We start from the raw sequence: 23,335 nt of genomic DNA on the forward strand, positions 1-23,335 counted from the left end.
CTTCAAAAAAGGATAAAAAAGAACACGTATGCAAATTAGCCATTGAGACACTTTTAAAATCCGAGGCGAAAATTAATCATTCAAACACTATAGGAAGGAAATATTACAAATAGTCAGCACATTGCCAAAAATAGCAAACTTTTTGCATTTGGTTGTAATACTTAGTCCTGTTTAATGAGCAAAGACAGTAGTTTTGGAATGAATATCAGTTAGTATTAGATCTGGTAATTTTAGACTAATTAAAACATAACCCAAGTCGGAAGAATTGCTCTCGAACGACTAGTGAAGCTCAAATCTATTGCAGCTTGAGTTAAATTGGGGTGGGAGTAACTAAAATCACTATGGGGCTTCAAAAAACAACATTAGAAGTTTACTATACACCACTATAACAACTAATAAAACTTAAAGTAACAAAAACCTCCAATTTCATCGCACTTTTCGGTTGATTTTTATTAGTGAATTGCCGCCACTTGAGCTCAGCTGCTGACGCTTGTAAATGAGAATAAAGTTTAAATCACGCAAAACGAAACAGTGAAGGGCGTAAAAGTTGCTCGCAAAATCAAAACGGTCCAGCAAAAATTTTGCATAAAAAAAGACGAGCACGTTAACAGTAATTGTTTCAAACATCGTTGGAGAGCAATTAAACAATATTTAAAAAGCGTGCAAAACTGGATTCTATGGGTTTATCGTTTCTAATTTCCTGTTGTTCAAAATCATCTCCGCTCATTTTATAGCTCTTGAGTAGTTGCTGTTTCATTGTGGATTGAGCTTAATGCTCGATTAATGTATTTAGAAAGAGAACTCAAATTCATATCACGAAAAATAATGAAAAAGTGGCAAAATTAAGTAAAACAGAACATACTTCAATCTAATTTAGGTAAAAAGATAAAAACAGGGCCATTTGTAAAGATTTGTGGCTATTATTGTAACATTTTTAATACAATTGTTCTGTGATTGAATGAACGTAAAAAACATAACCGAATAACATGGGGGCGAGTTGCTCTTCAACGACCGTCGAGTCTTTGGGTTCGGTAGTAGCAGGATGGGGCTATCATAGATACTAGTAAGACGTAGGGCTCTAGAAGAGCGGAAGGTTAGAAGAAAAATCAGTCAAGCGAAAAACCTCTGGACCACAGGACAACTATAATTACTAAAATTTTAGTTTGAGATCAATTAATTACGACAATATTTTGCTCACTAAACGCTCGCTACATTCGACCACTCTTTTATTTACAAATCCTATCAATTTATATCGTCGATACCCTGTGCACGTGTTGTCATCGCAACAGCACTGATTAATCTCAGGTAATAGGTTTCAAGCAATACATTAGCAACATTTGTGTGCATATTTGCTTTTTAAGGTTTTAATAGTTTTAATGTTTTAATTCAGTTTGAAAAATATAAACATACCCGGCAGATCGCCGAAAAATAGCCGCCGTTGATTCCCATGAACAAGATTGGCATTGAAAGAAGAGAAACTATTTTTCTCGAGTGAAGAAATTATTTTTGTACAAACAATTTTAAAGTGCGAACTATTGTGATATCATTTTGGAGCTGAACGTACTAGTGTTTCGTTGCGAGAACACACAGGGTCTAGTATCAATACCAATAAGCATTAGAGATGATAACTAAGAACGAAGTTAGAGTAACGGGCATCTAAAATTGGGCTTTATGGGTTTATCCTATTTATTTCTGATTTCGTTTTTTTTATACTAACTCTGTTCATTTTCAGTTGATTTGCTGAGCAACTGTTGTTCAAAAACACTTATAGCAGAATGAGCAAAGAGTGAAACTAGCCTAGAGAAGTCAAAAAAATTTCACGCAAAATGTTGAACAAGCAGTGAATTAAGGTAAAGCGAAAAATTTTATTTAAGGAAGTAAAAAAAACATAGCCCGCAGATTGCCGGAATAGCTGCGAAAGAATAAATTCGCGTGCCGTATAACAACAGGAGAAAGAAACATACAGATCCAAATTGAAAAAACCGACGCCGCTCAAAAAGCTAGGTAAAAAACATTCAGGGATAAATTAATATAGCTTGTTAAAATTCATACCACAGAAGTTTCTTATTTGGGACCTTTACTGCACCTATGAGTCACTTTGACCTTAAACTAAATCAATTTAAACTTAAGTGCAAAAGTCGTTTTATTGAGTGAGGTAAGTCACGTATGATCAAAATCTAATCACGCAAATGATCTTAAAATCTTTGCTAGAGATCAAGAGAGAGAGAGAGAGAGAGAGAGAGAGATAGAGAGAGAGAGAGAGAGAGAGAGAGTAAGAAACGACGTCACGTACGCAAACGCCGTTATTGGGTGGAAGAAGTCATTCAAAAAACTGACTTCTTCAGCTTTGCTGTGTGAACAAATGTTAAACGATAAAGAGCGTCAGACGACGAAAGAAAAAAGCATAGCATGACAAGTCCTGACGTACAATTCAAAAAATTTTCTTCAACTAATGAAAAAACTAGACCTAGAACGGACTATGAGTGAATTGGAAAAACAATTTCAAAAAACAGAGCAAAAAAAATTAAAAAGCTGAAAATCAAAGTGAAAATGGCGAATGTAAACAAAGAACAATTACCGAGAAAAAGAAATTTGGTTCAAACAAAAAACTAGGACTAGAATGAACTCTGAATGTATTGGGAAAACCATTTAGAAAAAAACCCGATTCAAAAAATCGAAAAACACTAAAAATCAAAGTGAAATATCCGCATGGGAACAAAAAATCACTAGCCAGACAGCAAATTGTTGTTCAAGCACCGTTTTCTCACTCTACTTTAGAACTACAGTGAAAAAATTTCACGCCGCAAAACCACTCGCTTTTCGCTCCATTTCCTGTTTCGGCGTGACCAAAATCTCTACTCCAGTTTGACTTCAAAACTCGTGACAATGTGTGAACAGGTCTTTAAAAAAAGACAGCGCCCCAATACAATTCAAATTTTTTGAATTGTAAAAAATCAAGAGAAAGGCAATAATAGCCCCAGCTATCTCTGTAGGGTTATTGAAAACAATCATTTGATTGCCAGACAGAAGAGTTTTTGGACAACTAGTGAACTAATCCACATTTCAACGGAGTAAAAATGTTTTTGATTTGTAAACCCTTTTTGAAGAGTTAAACATCCATTCTCACTGGAAGAATGTTTTAAACGGAGAGAGCTCTCTGCAGGAAACTTAGCCTCTAAAATGCTGAGGGACTATTGCTGTTTCTCTTTCTGCCTTTAAACGCTATGTTTGCTATGGTGTGTTTCTTTACATTGTTTGTCTAGTAATCGTTTAAATATGTGGCGTTTTTATCTTTAAAATATTTTTTTGAAATGACGCAAATTACTTGATGAAGATCCTCGACCTGAAATCAAAAGCATTTTCCTTGAATTTCGCAAGTATTTGCGTCTTGGCTTATTTGACGGTATTTTTTAAGTTATCAGCGTATGAGATGTTAATTGTTTTCAACTAACTCAGGTCTTACTCAGTAATCAACTCAAATTTTATAGAAAAAAAGGAGCAACGCATTTAGTTAATTTGCAGTAAAATTAATAAATTTTAGAATATCTTTTTTCAAAAAATATATATCTGAGAAGAGGAAAGTCCTCAGAACTTTTCTTTTGAAATTGCTTCTAGTATCCTTAAGGCGACTCAAAAATATATATCTCGTAACTTGGAATTTACATTAAAAGAAGTTAAAAGCCAATTGGTCTTCATCTAAAGTTAAAAATGAACGTTTTCGCAATAACTAGCATTGTCTGGTTATCAATTTCACTCTATGACTGTTTTCAACCAAAAAATTTATACAATTATCAAAAAGATTAAATTTTTTTGGGTTCTTGGAATTGGTCAATTATCTCAAATCGAATTCCTAGAACTTGCCAAAATTTTTCTTTTTAACCTTCAAAACATGTCGCTGACTTTCATTTTTTAAAATTTGAGTAACTTTTTTACGACATTAATGCCATTTCTCGCTTTTTTATAGCATATATTGACAGTTTTCGAAGACAGAAAAAAAGAGACAAAAGACAACAGCAAAAAATAAAACAGAAAAGCAAGAGAGAATTAAGAGAAAAAAGCAGGAGAGAAAGAGAGAAAAACAAAAGATGAAAGAAAGAGAGAAGACAAAGTGAAAAAAAACGACAAAAGAGGAAAGCACTAGAAAAGAACAGAAGATAAAGAGGTAAAAGAAAGGGAGAAAAGAGACAGAAAACAAAGACAGGAAAGAGAAAAGCAAGAGAAAAAAAATAGCAAAAAAGACAGAACAAACAGAGAAAAGCGAGAACAAAGCAAGGGGAAAGGAAGGAGGAAAACACGAGATATTAGAATGCAATACAGGAAAGAAGGACAGGAACAAAAAACAGAAAAGAAAAAGAGAGATAATTAAGAGAGGCTAAAGAAAGAAAAGAAAGAAAGAGAGAAAAGAAAAGCAGAAAAAATCAGAAAAGAAAGAGAAAACAAAAACAAAAGAAAAACAGAAAAAAAACGGGAAAGAACGACAAACTGAAAAACTAAAGAGAGCAACAAAAGAGAGAAAGATTCAGAAAGGCAGACGAAAAAACATTTAAGAATGATAAACGAAGGAGAGAGAGAGAGAGAGAAAAGCGACAACAAAATGATAAATTAAACAAAACTGAAAAGAGACAGAAAAAACTAAAAGAAAGAATGAGAGAAAAGAAAGAAATGAAGAGCAACGAAAAGAAACAAAAGAAACAAAAAAAGGCAAAAAAGACGAACAGAAAAAAAATGAGAGAAAAGAAAGACAGAAACAAAAGACAGCAAGAAAAGAGAAAAGCAAGAGAAAAAAGAAAGACAGGAAGAAAGAAAAGAATAAAAAATGAAGGAAAGAACAAAGAAAAACGGAAAAACCTAAATCTGATATAATGGGAAAAACGAAAAACAGAAAAACAAAACAGTAAAAAAAGAAAAGTCAAGACAAAGGCAGAAGCGATCAAATTGAAAATTGAGGTTTTACCCATTTCTAAAAATTTTTAAATCTTTTCTTTGTTCAGGAATATATAGTTTGCATCACCAAATAAGAACTCATGATTTTTTTTGTAATTGTTTGTCGTTTTGCGTAGATTTGCTTTCTCGGTCGTTGACTGTCACTTCCATCTGAGTATTTTCGGTCATGCCACTCGAAGCTCTTAAACATTCAGCCCTATAAAATGTCACTCATTTATAATCATAGATTACAAAAAACAATATTACACGATTGACCAAACAATTCATTCCAATAGAAACTGAACTTTCACTTTTGACGCGTGATCCAACAAAAAAGCAGGACAAGCCCTGACTTAAAATTCAAAAACTATTCAATGACTAAGCAAAACACTAGACAACGAATGGAGTTTAACTGGAATAGGAAGCTCATTTATAAAAAAATTGCTCAAAAAATTAAAAAAAAAAACAAACTGAAAATGCCGCATGTGACCAAAAAACCACCAGCAAGAAAGCGAATTTTTGCTTAGACATCATTTTCTCACTCAGTTCAAAAATTTGAATGAAAAAATTTCACGCCCGAAAAGCGCTCGCTTTTTCGCTCCACTTCCTGTTTCAGGGTGCCCAAAATCACTACTCTAATTTGACTTCAAAAATCATGAAAATGTGTGAACAGATCTTTAAAAAAAGACAGCGCCCCAATACAATTCAAATTCTTTGAACTGTAAAAAAACCAAGAGCACCGCAATATAGTTCCGCTCAGCTTGCAGCTATAAAAATTGGAGCTCAATAATAACCGGCTGAGAAACAGAGGCGGCTATTAAAAAGGATGTGTAGGAAATTGAAAATACAATTTGTTTTTACCTGACTCACCAAAAGCACTCTCGTTTATTTGACTGGTCCCTCTACTGGAGTCTAAATGGGGTATCTGATTGGCTCTCGATTTTTCACTGGAAGTACCTCCGTCATCTCTCAGATTGATGACGAAGGATCTCGAGGCGGAGTCGGGTGCGGGTGGCAACACCTCGTATTTCCTCTCAACACCCGAGTTGGACATCATTGAGATCAAACGGGAACCCCCACTTGACGTTTGAGCACTAAATTTGCCAAAACTAATCCCTAAGCCATCAATATTGGGGCAATTTGTTCGGAAAATTTACAAGACACTAAGATGTCTGTTTTGAAAGCTTAGGCTGTGTTTGATTATGGTTTAAGCCGATTTAATTGCTTTCCAAACATTTTCTGGCTAGATCCATTTGGGCTCAAAACCGTTCCTGATCTATCTATTCGGCAATTCTTGGTAGTCAAAGCCTGCAATTTTGCACGCAAAACTAGTAGAAGAGCGCACAGCTGTGTACATATAAGTTTGTAATTATGATATAATTACTCACTTGTCTGTTGAAGGGTAAAGTGATCTGAGAGATTTTCCTGAAACGAAAAGGTAAAGAAGAAATAATATAATAATATATGGAAAACATAAACCGACTAATGTCGGAAGAATTGCTCTAAAACGACAGACGGGTGGGGAAAAATCTGACCCCACCGGGAATCGAACCATTGACCTCCCGCTTCATTTTCCCTACCGACTGTGCTGTTTGTTCCTGATTTTACTTTGCTGAAACCGACTTTATATTAGCAACAAGCTTCGGAGTGAGAGCAATAGATATCACTTGAAAATGAAGAACGAAAGCGTGAAAAAAATCACTTAAGAAGTCAAAGAATGTTCTAGAAGAAAAGCGCAAAATAGTCAAGCAATAAATTTGCATAAAAAAGACCAACACGTTTACATTAATTGCTATGAACTTCATCCATGAGCAATTAAACAATATTCAAGATATCAGTATCAACAATGCAACAGCTAGTGTTTGAAAAATCAATTAAGATTTATGTTTCGCTTTCAAGTTTCACACAAAGAACAATTTTATCTCTGTCTCGCTCTCTCTGTCTCTCATCACACACATACACGCACGCACGCACACACACACACACGCAAACACACAAAAACACACACACTCATGACACACGCACGCACACACACACACACGCGTACACTCACAACACACGCACACGCACACACAAACACACACACGCACACACACACACACACACACACACACACACACCTGCAAACACCTCCTTCATTCCCGTGTAAGATCTGTCAATTTACTCTCGTGTTAATTCAATTAACATGGATTTTGGTTTAAGGGAAGAAAATCATTTATATATACATGAGAAAATTTACAGTGATGAGAATTACGAATTACTCAAAAAATTTCATCTTGAAAGTTAAAAAGCAAAGTAGCCATTTTTCTCATCCAACGTTTGATTTCACCAAACTGACAAAAATTGAACAGAAATATGCAACAAGCAGTGGAGGTGTTGAATGTAGAAAAAAGATTGTACTCCGGAAGCAACTTTGAATCTTTTTCGGATCAACTTCCGATCTGAGAGATTTTCCTGAAAGAAAAGGTAAGGAAGAAAAAATGTAATAATATAAAGAAAATAATATTCAAGATATCAATGTCAACGATACAACAGCTAATGTTTGCAAGATTTATTAAGATTTTTAGTTCGCTTTCAAGTTTTACACAAAGAACAATTTCTCTGTCTCTCTGTCTCTCATCACACACAATCTCACACATTCTCTTTCTCTCTCACAAACACAATTCCACACATACGCACACACACGCACGTACACACACGAACACGCTCACACACACCCATGCGCACGTACACACCCGAACACGCACACACACACATGCTCACATGCACACACACATGCACAAACACACACGCACACACTCGCGAACACGCAACACACACTCACATCTGCAAACACCTCCTTCATTCTCGAGTAAGATCCCTCTAGTTACTCTCGTGTTAATTCAATAAACATGGTTTTTGGTTTAAGGGAAAAAAATTGTTTATATTTACATGAGACAAAATTACAGTGATGAGCATTACGAATTCATCAAAAAATTTCAACTAAAAAGTTGAAAGGCAAAAAAGCCATTTTTTCCATTCAACGTTTGATTTCAACAAACTGACAAAACTTGAACAAAAAATATGCAACAAGCAGTGTAGGAATTGAATGTACGAAAATGGATTGTACTCAGGAAGAAAGTTCGGATTTTTTTCCGTTTCTGCCCCCACCAGAATATCAGGCATAACCAGCTATAGAGCTCGTGTCACTTTGTAATAAACCAAAAAAGTAAAAAGTTTGCACGTGCGTTTGAGGAATAAGATAAGATGTTACCAATAAAGCGGGTGCACATCATAAGAGATCTATAACTTTGTTTGCTTTCGTCACATAGGAACAAGGGATCATTTCTGTTTGTGTTTTTTTAGCAGTTTATAGTAATTGTAATGCAATTTGTGCCCAGAGCAGAAAATTATACAAGTCTAACTATAGTTAACCATTCAGAAAAAAAAACGAAGGTGAACAGATTGTCAAAAAATGGCTGCAATAGATTGGTAAGTCTTTTGTCTCAAAATGACCGCAGATCTACCAAGCTATTGAAACTATTATTAAAAAAAAATTTCCCTTCTTTCTATTGACCGCTGAGATGTTAAATTATAATTTTTTAATAAATTATAATATAAAAAATGCACAATTATTGCTGCTTCTTTTAGCTGCTCTCAAATAACCTTGAACTAGAGTGACACACACACACACAGTTGGCCTCGTCTCCTTGCATAAGAGTAGCGAGAAGTCACTTTTGAGAAGGAGATTATTAGCGCGTGACCAAAAACTTAATCATTCTAAGAATCAAAAAAACTTGCTCCAATAAGAGTGAAAATGACATACCACGCGCAATTCAGTCGAAATTAAACTAAGGAAATAACAAAGGCAGATTTTAAGTGACCATGAAATCGCCTATTCGATAAAAACATGTTGTCGACCAAAACTGAAAAAGAGAGCCAGTGAAAACTGCCGTTTCAGAGGCTAAGTGACCAGATAACAAAAACAACTGAAGACTAAAAAAAATTATTCAATTTTTTCGAAAATAATTTGGGCCAAAGTCATTCAAACATTTATATATCAAATAATTTTTTAAGAAGATTTCTAATAGACTAAAATAGAGAGCCGAGAAAACATATCTTTAGTCATATTGATTGACAACACAAAAAAATCACGAGCGGACAAAAAACAAAATATCACTCAATTTTTAGAAAAGATGTTGGATCAATTACGTAAAAACTTTTGATATCATTTAAAACCTGCTATTAAATTCAAGTACATCATCTCAAAAACGATCAGTGGATTTTTTTCCCAATGGGGCTACAAAAAAGTCAACAACAAGAACCAAAAATAACGATAAACAAAAAATCAACAATATTATCTGAAAACAATTTTTGACAAAACAATTTATTCTTTACAAATCAACTGAAACTGCTAAGTAGCGTCTATTAGGTAACTAATGAGGCCAGTCAACAATGGGATGAGGAAACCGGAGAACAGCCAGAACTAAAAGTTGGAAACAGCTCAAAATATCACGGTTGTTTTTGTTAAAAGACGCTAAGTCAAATAATTGATATATTCTTTGATAAACTAACTAAAATTAAGGGTTAATGAAAAATTAACATAGCCGGCAGATTGCCGGAATAGCTGCAAAAGAATAGACCTGCATGCCATAAAATAGAGATAGAAACAGATACAGATCTAAATAGAAAAAAAATCGACGCCGCTCAAAAAACTAGGCTAAAAAACATTCAGCGATACATCAATAAAGCTTGTTAAAATTCATTCATCAGAAGCCTATTATTAGGGACCTTTACTGCACATATGAGTTCTTTTGACCTTAAACAACATCAAATTAAACCAAAGTTTTAAAGTGCAAAAGTCATTTTATTGAGTGAGGTAAGTCACGTATGATCAAAATCTAATCACGCAGATAACCTAAAAACTTTTACGAAAGCGAGTGAGAAATGACGTCAAGCGCTTAAATGCCGTTAGTGAGAGGCAGAAGTCACTCAGAAAAATTGACTTTTCCAGCTTTGCTGTGTGAAAAAATGTAAAACGAAAAAAGAGCGTCAGACGACGAAACAAAAAACATAGCAGGACAAGTCCTGACGTACAATTCAAAGAATTTTCATTGACTAAACAGAAACAACTAGACCTAGAAAGAACAATGAATTAATTGGGAAAATATTTTTTTAAAAAAAATCAGATAAAAAATAAGAAAAAAACAGAAAATCAATGTCAAAATGCAGCTTGTGAACACAAAAAACCACTAGCGAGAAATGAAAATTTAATTCAAATAAAAAACTAGGCCTAGAATGGCTGTGAATGAATTGGAAAAACCATTTAGAAAAAAAACCGGTTCGAAAAATCGAAAAAACAGTAAAAATCAAAGTGAAATTGCCGCATGTGAACAAAAAACCACTACCGATAAACCGAATTTCTGTTCAAACACCGTTTTCTCACTCTACTTGAAAATTAGAGCGAAAAAAATTCACGCCGCAAAACCACTCGCTTCTTCGCTCCATTTCCTGTTTCGGCGTTACCAAAATCACTACTCCAATTTGACTTCTGAAATCATGAAAATGTGTGAACAGATCTTAAAAAAAGACAGCGCCCCAATACAATTCAAATTCTTTGAATTCTAAAAAACCAAGAGCACTGCAATACAGCTACGCTCTGCTTACAGCTTCGCAGCTATAAAAAACTTATGAACGCACTTTTATGGCTTTTTCAAACAATTAGCTAGGTAGACCAGGAGAAAACTGCAAAATAGGAGTCAAATTTTTGCTCGTAAAACAATTTTTCTCAATCCAGTCTAAGAGCAGGTAGAAAAAATTTTACAGCAAAGGCTACTGATCCTTTCAATCCCGATAATGATGTATCCTAATTTGACTTCTAATTGATTAGAAAAAGTGGCGAAAAGTGTGAAGAGCTCTTGAAAAACGATAGCTGTAAACATTCCGGAAACGACTCAAAGTGGAAATTTTAGGTGTGATTTTTCATGTAAAATCAAGCAATTTTTGGTTTGACAAGACATCATTTTTTTTAAACATGAATTTTTGGTTAGTGACCAGTGCAAGTGAGTCTTCACTTAATTTTACCAAATAATTTTACATGAAATCTGAAGTAAGCCGATGAGATTTCATGAAGCATAACCCGAGAGGTTCTTGTGAAAGTACATAGAAATCCATGTAAAATGCAAAGTCTTTGCGTGTCACATTTTTTCAACGTTGCCAACACACGATTTTGTATTTAATTTTACACGAAAAAGTTTTTGAATGCGCATACACACACGCACGCACGCTATCAAAAATAGAATCTGACAATCAGAACGGCTACTCGTTTTTCAGAGTATTAACGTCGTTATAAAAAATGATGCTAACACATACATGCGCGCGCAAATCCACAGCAGGTACACATATATGTTCTTGGTTTTTAACGAGTTTAATAAATCAATAGAAAATTATTTTGTTTTGTTTAAAATTTGAGCTTTAAAAAGAGGCCCAAAAGATGCCGATTGTCGAAGAGGACGTTTGAGTGAGTTCAGAGCGCTCCGAAATTTGGGCCGAGGAAAATTGTATGTTCTCTCTAGTGCGAAAGAGGGCAGCTTCTTCAGTGAAATTTTTCAATACTGTGAAACTATATTTGAAAGTATTTAACCATTCTGAGGTTCTAGACCAAAAATTAAGTATTTTCAGTACGAAAATGAACGCAAAAAAGAGTTTCCAAAATTGCACAGTCTGGAAACATTGAAAAACACACGAAAGTCATATATGACGTCATGATACGAGACATCTTGAAACGTAAAAATGAGCTTTTATTAGCTATACTTTTACGAAAATAGAAATATGATCAAAACCTGTTTTCTTTTTTTAAAAAAGAAATAAAACGCTCAAGAGGGGGTCAAAAAACAATCTTCAAGGTTTTCAGCCGTTCAGACTGCGATCATTTCAAATGCCAACCTGCTTCTAAAGCCGCAATTTGTTCCTCCAAAGTGGGCTGTTGGGGCTGCAGTTGATCTTTTCCACTTTTGCTACTCCGCCTGCTTCCACCTCCACTTCTTCCACTCACACTGTCTCTTTTGTCCTTGTTCTTAGTATGAGCAGATGACTTCCCGCCACTTCGCCGACTAGATGTGGAAGACAGTTTCTTTCTCCTCCTGGGAAGAAGACTACTCTTTGATGACATTCCTGGAAACACAATTTAACACCCTTGTAGAGGTCAGTTACGGGATAATTTCCGGTTGTGCCCCGCCGCTTGATGGGTGCATCTTATTTGGAAATACCCCGAGAGAAGCATTTTATATAGTGATTTGAGTGGAGAAGGGTTGCTGAAATTTGGCTGTAATGTTCATTAAGTGAGTTCAGAAGTCATTTTTTCAGTGAGGTAAGTCACGCAATTGACCTAAAAGCAGAAATATTGACGCAACGCACACAAATTTCAACTGTAAAGCAGTAGAAGTCACTGAAATTGAAAAAATCAATGGTTGCAAGAACCATCGATGGAGACGACGAATTAAAAAACACGATGTCCCCAATAAAATACGCTATCGCTTCGCGGCTATTAAAAATCACAAAACTACCAGAAAAACCTTCAACCACAGCATACAATAAAAGTTATATAAAAAGTTATGACCAGGATTTTGCACAAAACAACTTTGTAGAGCTACAAATATATTAAAGGCTCACAAGTTTACTAAAATCTTCTGGAAACAAACGGTATCTCACTAAGTAAACGGAATGTTTAAATGTTGGTGCCAAAAATGTTTCAATAAAATTATGCTGGAAAGCCAAAAAAATAGACATTTTTGAGAAAAAATTATAACGCGAAAAGATAGGCAACGAAAAAATGCAACACACAAAAATCGACGTTTCTTGAAAAGAAAAAGGGTCCCGAAACGAAAATAAAAATAAAACAACCCATTATTGCAAAAACTCAACAATTTGCTGATACATGTTTGAAAGCATTAGTGCGAAAGTCACAAAAGCATTAGCTATAAACTGAAAGAACTATTGCAAGCAAGTAAATTCTAATTAGCAATGGATAACACCAATCTTCAGTGAGATTGTGTGGTAAGATAACAATAAAAGCAAAAAACTAGATGAACACAAAAATTCGCGACTTTTCATATTTTTTTGAAAACGAACAGTGTTAAAGTCACACATAGCATTAGCAGTAAGTTAAAAAGATTAAATCGATTAAACCTCATTAACAGCCACTGACCACTGACACCTGCAATTGATAAGACCAAAAAAAAAACAACAAAATGAACACCAAAATCTGTCAAAACTCAAAATTTGGATATTATTTCTTAAAAATAGTTACGAACCAATTCACATTAGGCATTAGCTTCGAAGTGAACAATAAAATCTTTATTTAGGCTTCACATTTATTTAATGACCGTTTCACATGTGTATACTGACACCAAAAACTGACAAAAAGGCATCAGCTCGAATCATTTTTTTAGCACAAACAAGTAAAAATGCCAATTAGCAGTATATTCTAAGGGAATTTAATAATTTTACGCTCTGAGTCATTAAAATCAAGTCTAAGTGCCCGGGTTTCATTGATTTATCACGTCTCTTTTCATTTCGCTTTCTGAGTTTGTACGTACTTTAGTATTTTACTGAAACTACTCCATTCCGTTGAAACAATGAGTGAGGTAAGTCAGAATTCAAACCGGAAATTCGCAACTTATATACAACAAAACCCGTGATTGAAAAGTAAAACTAATTAATTAAAAAAACATCAGGACAAGTCCTCATATAGAATACTCGGAATGTAATGGCCTAATGACCTGACATTTTACATCTTTACAGCAACATCAAACTAAGATAGTCAACAAAGCCCCTGACGCTATATGCGCAAAACTGAAAAAAACCTGAAAGCAATTGCAAATTTTTTCTTTCACAGATACATTGTTTTGAGAATCAAAAACAAATACAGCACTTTATGAAAATATTGACACTATCTATCCTTAGACAAAGTACACAATACAGAATGTTGGGCGAATCGGCTACAAAGAAAAAGCTAAAAAACAATCAAAAATCAACAAAGAGTTAAAAAATGGCAAAAAAGAGAAACATAGCCGGTAGATTGGTAAAAAATTACCGCGATAGACGCTTGTGGCCTTCCATTGAAACAACTAAAGAAATAGGATAGAGATATTGACCACCAGTCTTTTGATTGACAAATATACTTTTTGCCTTAGGTTCGGATTTTCAATTTCAAGAGACACATACGCTCTATAAGGAAAAAGCCCTTATACAGCTTTTTCAAAATTATTATTCAAAATCAAAAACTCAAGACTCTAAGACTCAAGAATTAGGGCACATACGTTTGGCACTACTCAGATGCACACTATTGATCTTTAATTAAAAAAAAATTCATGATACTTAAAAATTTATTAAGTGAGTTCAGAAGTCATTTTTTCAGTGAGGTAAGTCACGCAATTGACCTAAAAGCAGAAATATTGACGCAACGCACACAAATTTCAACTGTAAAGCAGTAGAAGTCACTGAAATTGAAAAAATCAATGGTTGCAAGAACCATCGATGGAGACGACGAATTAAAAAACACGATGTCCCCAATAAAAACCGCTATCGCTTCGCGGCTATTAAAAATCACAAAACTACCAGAAAAACCTTCAACCACAGCATACAATAAAAGTTATATAAAAAGTTATGACCAGGATTTTGCAAAAAACAACTTTGTAGAGCTACAAATGTATTAAAGGCTCACAAGTTTACTAAAATCTTCTGGAAACAAACGGTATCTCACTAAGTAAAAGGAATGTTTAAATGTTGGTGCCAAAAATGTTTCAATAAAATTATGCTGGAAAGCCAAAAAAATAGACATTTTTGAGAAAAAATTATAACGCGAAAAGATAGGCAACGAAAAAATGCAACACACAAAAATCGACGTTTCTTGAAAAGAAAAAGGGTCCCGAAACGAAAATAAAAATAAAACAACCCATTATTGCAAAAACTCAACAATTTGCTGATACATGTTTGAAAGCATTAGTGCGAAAGTCACAAAAGCATTAGCTATGAACTGAAAGAACTATTGCAAGCAAGTAAATTCTAATTAGCAATGGATAACACCAATCTTCAGTGAGATTGTGTGGTAAGATAACAATAAAAGCAAAAAACTAGCAGAACACAAAAATTCGCGACTTTTCATATTTTTTTGAAAACGAACAGTGTTAAAGTCACACATAGCATTAGCAGTAAGTAAAAAAGATTAAATCGATTAAACCTCATTAACAGCCACTGACACCTGCAATTGATAAGACCAAAAAAAACAACAAAATGAACACCAAAATCTGTCAAAACTCAAAATTTGGATTTTATTTCTTAAAAATAGTTACGAACGAATTCGCATTAGGCATTAGCTTCGAAGTGAACAATAAAATCTTTATTTAGGCTTCACATTTATTTAATGACCGTTTCACATGTGTATACTGACACCAAAAACTGACAAAAAGGCATCAGCTCGAATCATTTTTTTAGCACAAACAAGTAAAAATGCCAATTAGCAGTATATTCTAAGGGAATTTAATAATTTTACGCTCTGAGTCATTAAAATCAAGTCTAAGTGCCCGGGTTTCATTGATTTATCACGTTTCTTTTCATTTCGCTTTCTGAGTTTGTACGTACTTTAGTATTTTACTGAAACTACTCCATTCCGTTGAAACAATGAGTGAGGTAAGTCAGAATTCAAACCGGAAATTCGCAGCTTATATACAACAAAACCCGTGATTGAAAAGTAAAACTAATTAATTAAAAAAACATCAGGACAAGTCCTCATATAGAATACTCGGAATGTAATGGCCTAATGACCTGACATTTTACATCTTTACAGCAACATCAAACTAAGATAGTCAACAAAGCCCCTGACGCTATATGCGCAAAACTGAAAAAAACCTGAAAGCAATTGAAAATTTTTTCTTTCACAGATACATTGTTTTGAGAATCAAAAACAAATACAGCACTTTATGGAAATATTGACACTATCTATCCTTAGACAAAGTACACAATACAGAATGTTGGGCGAATCGGCTACAAAAAAAAAGCTAAAAAACAATCAAAAATCAACAAAGAGTTAAAAAATGGCAAAAAAGAGAAACATAGCCGGTAGATTGGTAAAAAATTACATCGATAGACGCTTGTGGCTGTTCCATTGAAACAACTAAAGAAATAGGATAGAGATATTGTCCACCAGTCTTTTGATTGACAAATATACTTTTTGCCTTAGGTTCGGATTTTCAATTTCATGAGACACATACGCTCTATAAGGAAAAAGCCCTTATACAGCTTTTTCAAAATTATTATTCAAAATCAAAAACTCAAGACTCTAAGACTCAAGAATTAGGGCACATACGTTTGGCACTACTCAGATGCACACTATTGATCTTTAATTAAAAAAAATTCATGATACTTAAAAATTCATTAAGTGAGTTCAGAAGTCATTTTTTCAGTGAGGTAAGTCACGCAATTGACCTAAAAGCAGAAATATTGACGCAACGCACACAAATTTCAACTGTAAAGCAGTAGAAGTCACTGAAATTGAAAAAATCAATGGTTGCAAGAACCATCGATGGAGACGACGAATTAAAAAACACGATGTCCCCAATAAAATACGCTATCGCTTCGCGGCTATTAAAAATCACAAAACTACCAGAAAAACCTTCAACCACAGCATACAATAAAAGTTATATAAAAAGTTATGACCAGGATTTTGCACAAAACAACTTTGTAGAGCTACAAATGTATTAAAGGCTCACAAGTTTACTAAAATCTTCTGGAAACAAACGGTATCTCACTAAGTAAAAGGAATGTTTAAATGTTGGTGCCAAAAATGTTTCAATAAAATTATGCTGGAAAGCCAAAAAAATAGACATTTTTGAGAAAAAATTATAACGCGAAAAGATAGGCAACGAAAAAATACAACACAAAAAAATCGACGTTTCTTGAAAAGAAAAAGGGTCCCGAAACGAAAATAAAAATAAAACAACCCATTATTGCAAAAACTCAACAATTTGCTGATACATGTTTGAAAGCATTAGTGCGAAAGTCACAAAAGCATTAGCTATAAACTGAAAGAACTATTGCAAGCAAGTAAATTCTAATTAGCAATGGATAACACCAATCTTCAGTGAGATTGTGTGGTAAGATAACAATAAAAGCAAAAAACTAGATGAACACAAAAATTCGCGACTTTTCATATTTTTTTGAAAACGAACAGTGTTAAAGTCACACATAGCATTAGCAGTAAGTTAAAAAGATTAAATCGATTAAACCTCATTAACAGCCACTGACACTGCAATTGATAAGACCAAAAAAAAACAACAAAATGAACACCAAAATCTGTCAAAACTCAAAATTTGGATATTATTTCTTAAAAATAGTTACGAACCAATTCACATTAGGCATTAGCTTCGAAGTGAACAATAAAATCTTTATTTAGGCTTCACATTTATTTAATGACCGTTTCACATGTGTATACTGACACCAAAAACTGACAAAAAGGCATCAGCTCGAATCATTTTTTTAGCACAAACAAGTAAAAATGCCAATTAGCAGTATATTCTAAGGGAATTTAATAATTTTACGCTCTGAGTCATTAAAATCAAGTCTAAGTGCCCGGGTTTCATTGATTTATCACGTTTCTTTTCATTTCGCTTTCTGAGTTTGTACGTACTTTAGTATTTTACTGAAACTACTCCATTCCGTTGAAACAATGAGTGAGGTAAGTCAGAATTCAAACCGGAAATTCGCAACTTATATACAACAAAACCCGTGATTGAAAAGTAAAACTAATTAATTAAAAAAACATCAGGACAAGTCCTCATATAGAATACTCGGAATGTAATGGCCTAATGACCTGACATTTTACATCTTAACAGAAACATCAAACTAAGATAGTCAGCAAAGCCCCTGACGCTATATGCGCAAAACTGAAAAAAACCTGAAAGCAATTGAAAATTTTTTCTTTCACAGATACATTGTTTTGAGAATCAAAAACAAATACAGCACTTTATGAAAATATTGACACTATCTATCCTTAGACAAAGTACACAATACAGAATGTTGGGCGAATCGGCTACAAAGAAAAAGCTAAAAAACAATCAAAAATCAACAAAGAGTTAAAAAATGGCAAAACAGAGAAACATAGCCGGTAGATTGGTAAAAAATTACATCGATAGACGCTTGTGGCCTTCCATTGAAACAACTAAAGAAATAGGATAGAGATATTGACCACCAGTCTTTTGATTGACAAATATACTTTTTGCCTTAGGTTCGGATTTTCAATTTCATGAGACACATACGCTCTATAAGGAAAAAGCCCTTATACTGCTTTTTCAAAATTATTATTCAAAATCAAAAACTCAAGACTCTAAGACTCAAGAATTAGGGCACATACGTTTGGCACTACTCAGATGCACACTATTGATCTTTAATTTAAAAAAAATTCATGATACTTAAAAATTCATTAAGTGAGTTCAGAAGTCATTTTTTCAGTGAGGTAAGTCACGCAATTGACCTAAAAGCAGAAATATTGACGCAACGCACACAAATTTCAACTGTAAAGCAGTAGAAGTCACTGAAATTGAAAAAATCAATGGTTGCAAGAACCATCAATGGAGACGAGGAATTAAAAAACACGATGTCCCCAATAAAAACCGCTATCGCTTCGCGGCTATTAAAAATCACAAAACTACCAGAAAAACCTTCAACCACAGCATACAATAAAAGTTATATAAAAAGTTATGACCAGGATTTTGCACAAAACAATTTTGTAGAGCTACAAATGTATTAAAGGCTCACTATTTTACTAAAACCTTCTGGAAACAAACGGTATCTCACTAAGTAAAAGGAATGTTTAAATGTTGGTGCCAAAAATGTTTCAATAAAATTATGCTGGAAAGCCAAAAAAATAGACATTTTTGAGAAAAAATTATAACGCGAAAAGATAGGCAACGAAAAAATGCAACACACAAAAATCGACGTTTCTTGAAAAGAAAAAGGGTCCCGAAACGAAAATAAAAATAAAACAACCCATTATTGCAAAAACTCAACAATTTGCTGACACATGTTTGAAAGCATTAGTGCGAAAGTCACAAAAGTATTAGCTATGAACTGAAAGAACTATTGCAAGCAAGTAAATTCTAATTAGCAATGGATAACACCAATCTTCAGTGAGATTGTGTGGTAAGATAACAATAAAAGCAAAAAACTAGCAGAACACAAAAATTCGCGACATTTCATATTTTTTTGAAAACGAACAGTGTTAAAGTCACACATAGCATTAGCAGTAAGTAAAAAAGATTAAATCGATTAAACCTCATTAACAGCCACTGACACCTGCAATTGATAAGACCAAAAAAAACAACAAAATGAACACCAAAATCTGTCAAAACTCAAAATTTGGATATTATTTCTTAAAAATAGTTACGAACCGATTCACATTAGGCATTAGCTTCGAAGTGAACAATAAAATCATCTTTATCTTGAGAAAGAAACGTCGGCTATTATTTTTTCTTACTAAACTATGCTAATATACGGGCATCATTACGATGCAATTATTACATTTTGTATTTTCCAGCTTTTTGTCTCTTTAGTGGACAACAGAAAAAATACATTTGCCTTTACTAATAATTAAAAAAACTGTTATCTGCTCTTGCAACATTTTGCGCCAACCATGAAGAACAGAGACGAATCTATCACATGAATGTATCTATCATACTTATTGATAAGTAACCAATCTCCGCCATTTTGAGCATCTGTCACTACAAAAACTTTTTCATTAGCCTAAAAACCTTCAGCTCGAATTTGTTTAGTAGTTACTTGAGATACAATTTGTAGATCTAAACATTCTTCCAAGCCGTGATAAATGTAGTTGCAAGATTACTAAATGTTTTCTCAGTTAGCAATATAAATTGTGACGTGTTTTTCTGAAACTACTCAATAATTAGCCTGTTATTAATTTGTCCTAACACGTAGTTAACTATCGTGGAACTTTACTGTAACCATGAACAAGAGTAATTATACGGGCAACTGTGACGGTGAGTGGTGGTATCAGCTACAAAAATCGCGTTACTATTGTCCATTTTTACTCAAAAACAGGCATCGCGGACAAATGCGACAGATTTTTCCAATTTTGATGCAAAAATGAATGTCCACGCACGCTTACAGCTGTAATCTTAAAGCATGACCATGAATGACACTGACATGTTTAAGTAAAGTTACCCGATCTACTGTACCCTTCTTCAAGTGAGTGCCTGTTTTCACTTAATATTGTCAGCAGATTGCCCGAAAAAGCCACCATAGACGCTTGTGGCCTTCCATGAAATCAAACAACTAACGAAATAAGATGGACAGATCAACCACCAGTCCTTCAATAGACCACTAAACTTTTAAAATTTTTGGATTAGATTCGGAGTGTCAATTTTATGACACATACGGTCTATAAGGAACAAGCCCTAAAACAACTTTTTCAAAATTGATACTCAAAACCGAATAGTTGAGACTAATACTGAAGAATTAGGGCATAAAAATTTGGAACTATTTAGATGCATACTATTGATCTTTAACCAGTAAATGTTCATAAATTTTAAAGTTCCTTAAGTGTTTTCAGAAGTCAGCAGTAAAAGTCACGGAAATTGAAAAAGCCACTTTCAAGAAGTCAGTTCGCAAGAATCATCGATGGAGACGACCAATTTTAAAAAAAAAACATAACAGGACAAGTCCTGGCGTAAAATTCCCAAAATTCTCATTGACTAAGCAAAATTAGACCTAGAACGGACTATGAGTAAATTGGGAAAACCATTTCTAAAAAAAGTGGATCAAAAAATTTTTTAAAAAAATAATAATAAATCAATGTCAAAATGCCGCATGTGAACAAAAAACCAGTAGCGAGAACTACTAAGCCTAGAGTGAATTATGAGTGGATCGGGAAAACGATTTAGAAAACGACTTTAAAATTAGCTGGCCGATTGCCGGAAAATAGCCGCCGTTGACACACTAGACGCACATCGGGATCGAAACAGAAAAAGAGAAAAGAAATAAAGTTTCAAAAATTGTTCTAATTCAGTGTGCAGTTACAGTTCGATTCCAAACATATGCTTGCTTCAGCTTCCAAACTGAAGGGTAATAAGCTTAATACTAATATCAGCTAGCAATCGTTCTAATGAACTTTAACAACCCAATGCATTATCACTTAATGACCGGGATTTATTGGTTTATCCCGTCTCTTTTGATTTTGATCTTTTGACATTGACAGTAATCACCGCATTGCATAATTCAACACGTGAAAGAAATTAAAGTCCATTCAGTTCGAACAGTGAGTGAGGTAAGTCAGAAGCCAAAATCTAAAAGAGCTTTTTCAAAATTAATATTCGAAATCAAAAACTCAGGACTTTAAAACTCAAGAATTAGGGATATCCGTTTGAAACTACTTAGAACATAACCGGCAGATTGCCGAAAACTAGCCACCGTTGATTCCAATAAGCATGATTGGGATTGAAAGAATAGATATTGAAAAAAAAAGGATTTTTGTACAAAAACATTTTTTAAGTCCGATTTATTTTGATGGCATTTCGTAGTTGAAAATACTTCTGTTTCTTAGAGAGGCTACAAGGGCTACTATCAATACCAATAAGCATTAGAGAGAGGTAACTAATACTCATAGGAACGACGTTCAAATAGCGAGCATCTAAAATTGGGCTTTATGGGTTTATCCCGTCTCTATTTCTGACTTCAATTTTCTATACTGACGCTATTCATTTTGAATAGTTTTGCTGAGCAACTGATGTTCAAAATCACTTTTAGCAAAATGAGAGAAGAGAGAAAATAGCCTAGAGAAGTCAAAAAGATATCAAGCAAAATGTTGAAAAAGCGGCAAAATGAGGTAAAGCGAAACATTTTTTTATTCGACGAAGTAAAAAAAACATAGCAGGACAAATCCTGACGTACAATTCAAAGAATTTTCATTGATCAAACAGAAAAACTAGACTTAGAATGGACTATGAGTGAATTGAGAAAGACATTTTTTAAAAAAAATCAGATTAAAAAAACAAGAAAAAAACAGAAAATGAATGTCAAAATGCCGCATGTGAACAAAAAACCACAAGCGGAAAATTAAAATTTAACTCAAATAAAAAAATAGGCCTAGAATGAGCTGTGAAGGGATTGGCAAAACCATTTAGAAAAAACAAAAAAGCCGATCCAAAAAATCGAAAAAACAGTAAAAATCAGAGTGAAATTGCCGCATGTGAACAAAAAACCACTACGGAGAAACCGAATTTTTGTTCAAACACCGTTTTTGCACTCTACTTTAAAATTCAAGCGGAAAAATTTCACACCGCAAAACCACTCGCTTTTTTGCTCCATTTCCTGTTTCGGCGTGACCAAAATCACTACTCCAATTTGACTTCAAAAATCATGAAAATGTGTGAACAGATCTTAAAATAACATAGCCGGTAGAATACAGGAAATGACTCGAATCGCCGTGCAGAATAATCTCTATCCTAACTTGGACAAAGTCAAAATATTGAAAAAACCACTAGAAATAACAAAAATAGTAGACCGAAATAACATAAAAAGCGTTAAAATTTTTTCAGTTCAGCGGTGTGGGTAGGTGCTGGTGGGGGGAGGGGGGTTGGTAGGTGGGGGCAAGTAGGTGGTGGTGGGGGGTTGTAGGTAGGTGGGGTGGGGGTAGGTACGTTGCGGGAGGAGTAGGTAGGTACGTTGGGGGGGGGGTAGGTACGTTGGGGGGGGGTTGGGTAGTTTTTTTTTGGGGGGGTGGTAGGTAGTTAAATAGGATCAAATTTTCTTAAATTGACCTCTTCACCTTGAATTACAGACTGTTACCAATTGCTATATATTACAAACTAAGCTACTGTTAAAGTCCAACGTTCAAAAACATAAGTCAACAATCAAAAACGGAGGTAAATGCTCAAACAGAAAGAAGTCAAAATTCAAGTCATGAACAAACCTGCTTTCTGCTAAAAAAAAAACCTGTAGAATGTCAATACTCTTCTTCGAGTCGTAAAGAGCTGTAGAATATCAATACTCCTCATCGAGTCGTAAAAAGACAGCGCCCAAATACAATTCAAATTCTTTGAATTGTAAAAAAAAACAGAAGCGCTATAATAACCGGCTGAGAAAATGAGGGCGGCTATTATTAAACACTATTGATTTTAAATTAGTAAATTTTTATATTTTTATAAAATTTAAAGTTCATTAAGTGTTTTCAGAAGTCATTTTTTTGGTGAGGTAAGTCACGCGATTGAGCTAAACGCAGAAAAAATGACGCAACGCACACAAATTTTAACTGCAGAGCAGTAAAAGTCACGTAAATTGAAAAAAAAAACAATTTCAAGAATTCAGTTCGTGAGAATCATCGATGGAGACGACAAATGTAAAAACAACATAGCAGGACAAGTCC

At 34.1% G+C, this 23,335-nt stretch overlaps 1 protein-coding gene across 5 annotated transcripts in view; it reads right to left on the minus strand.

The window, feature by feature from the left end:
- Nucleotides 1-23,335, minus strand: part of LOC142344511 (uncharacterized) — a 148,300-nt gene that overhangs the window by 65,430 nt on the left and 59,535 nt on the right. For 4 of the 5 annotated variants that reach the window (XM_075396226.1, XM_075396227.1, XM_075396225.1 and 1 more), the window contains 3 exons: nucleotides 11,848-12,075; nucleotides 6,312-6,348; nucleotides 5,785-6,017 (listed from right to left, as the gene is read on the minus strand). In XM_075396226.1, coding sequence (XP_075252341.1) covers nucleotides 5,785-6,017; nucleotides 6,312-6,348; nucleotides 11,848-12,075 — 498 coding nt within the window. The remainder of the gene's footprint in view (nucleotides 1-5,784; nucleotides 6,018-6,311; nucleotides 6,349-11,847; nucleotides 12,076-23,335) is intronic. The other variant, XM_075396228.1, reaches the window with a different exon arrangement.

This window comes from Convolutriloba macropyga, chromosome 8, assembly GCF_964194025.1.
Source record: "Convolutriloba macropyga chromosome 8, txConMacr16.3, whole genome shotgun sequence".
NCBI classification, from domain to species: Eukaryota; Metazoa; Xenacoelomorpha; order Acoela; family Convolutidae; genus Convolutriloba; species Convolutriloba macropyga.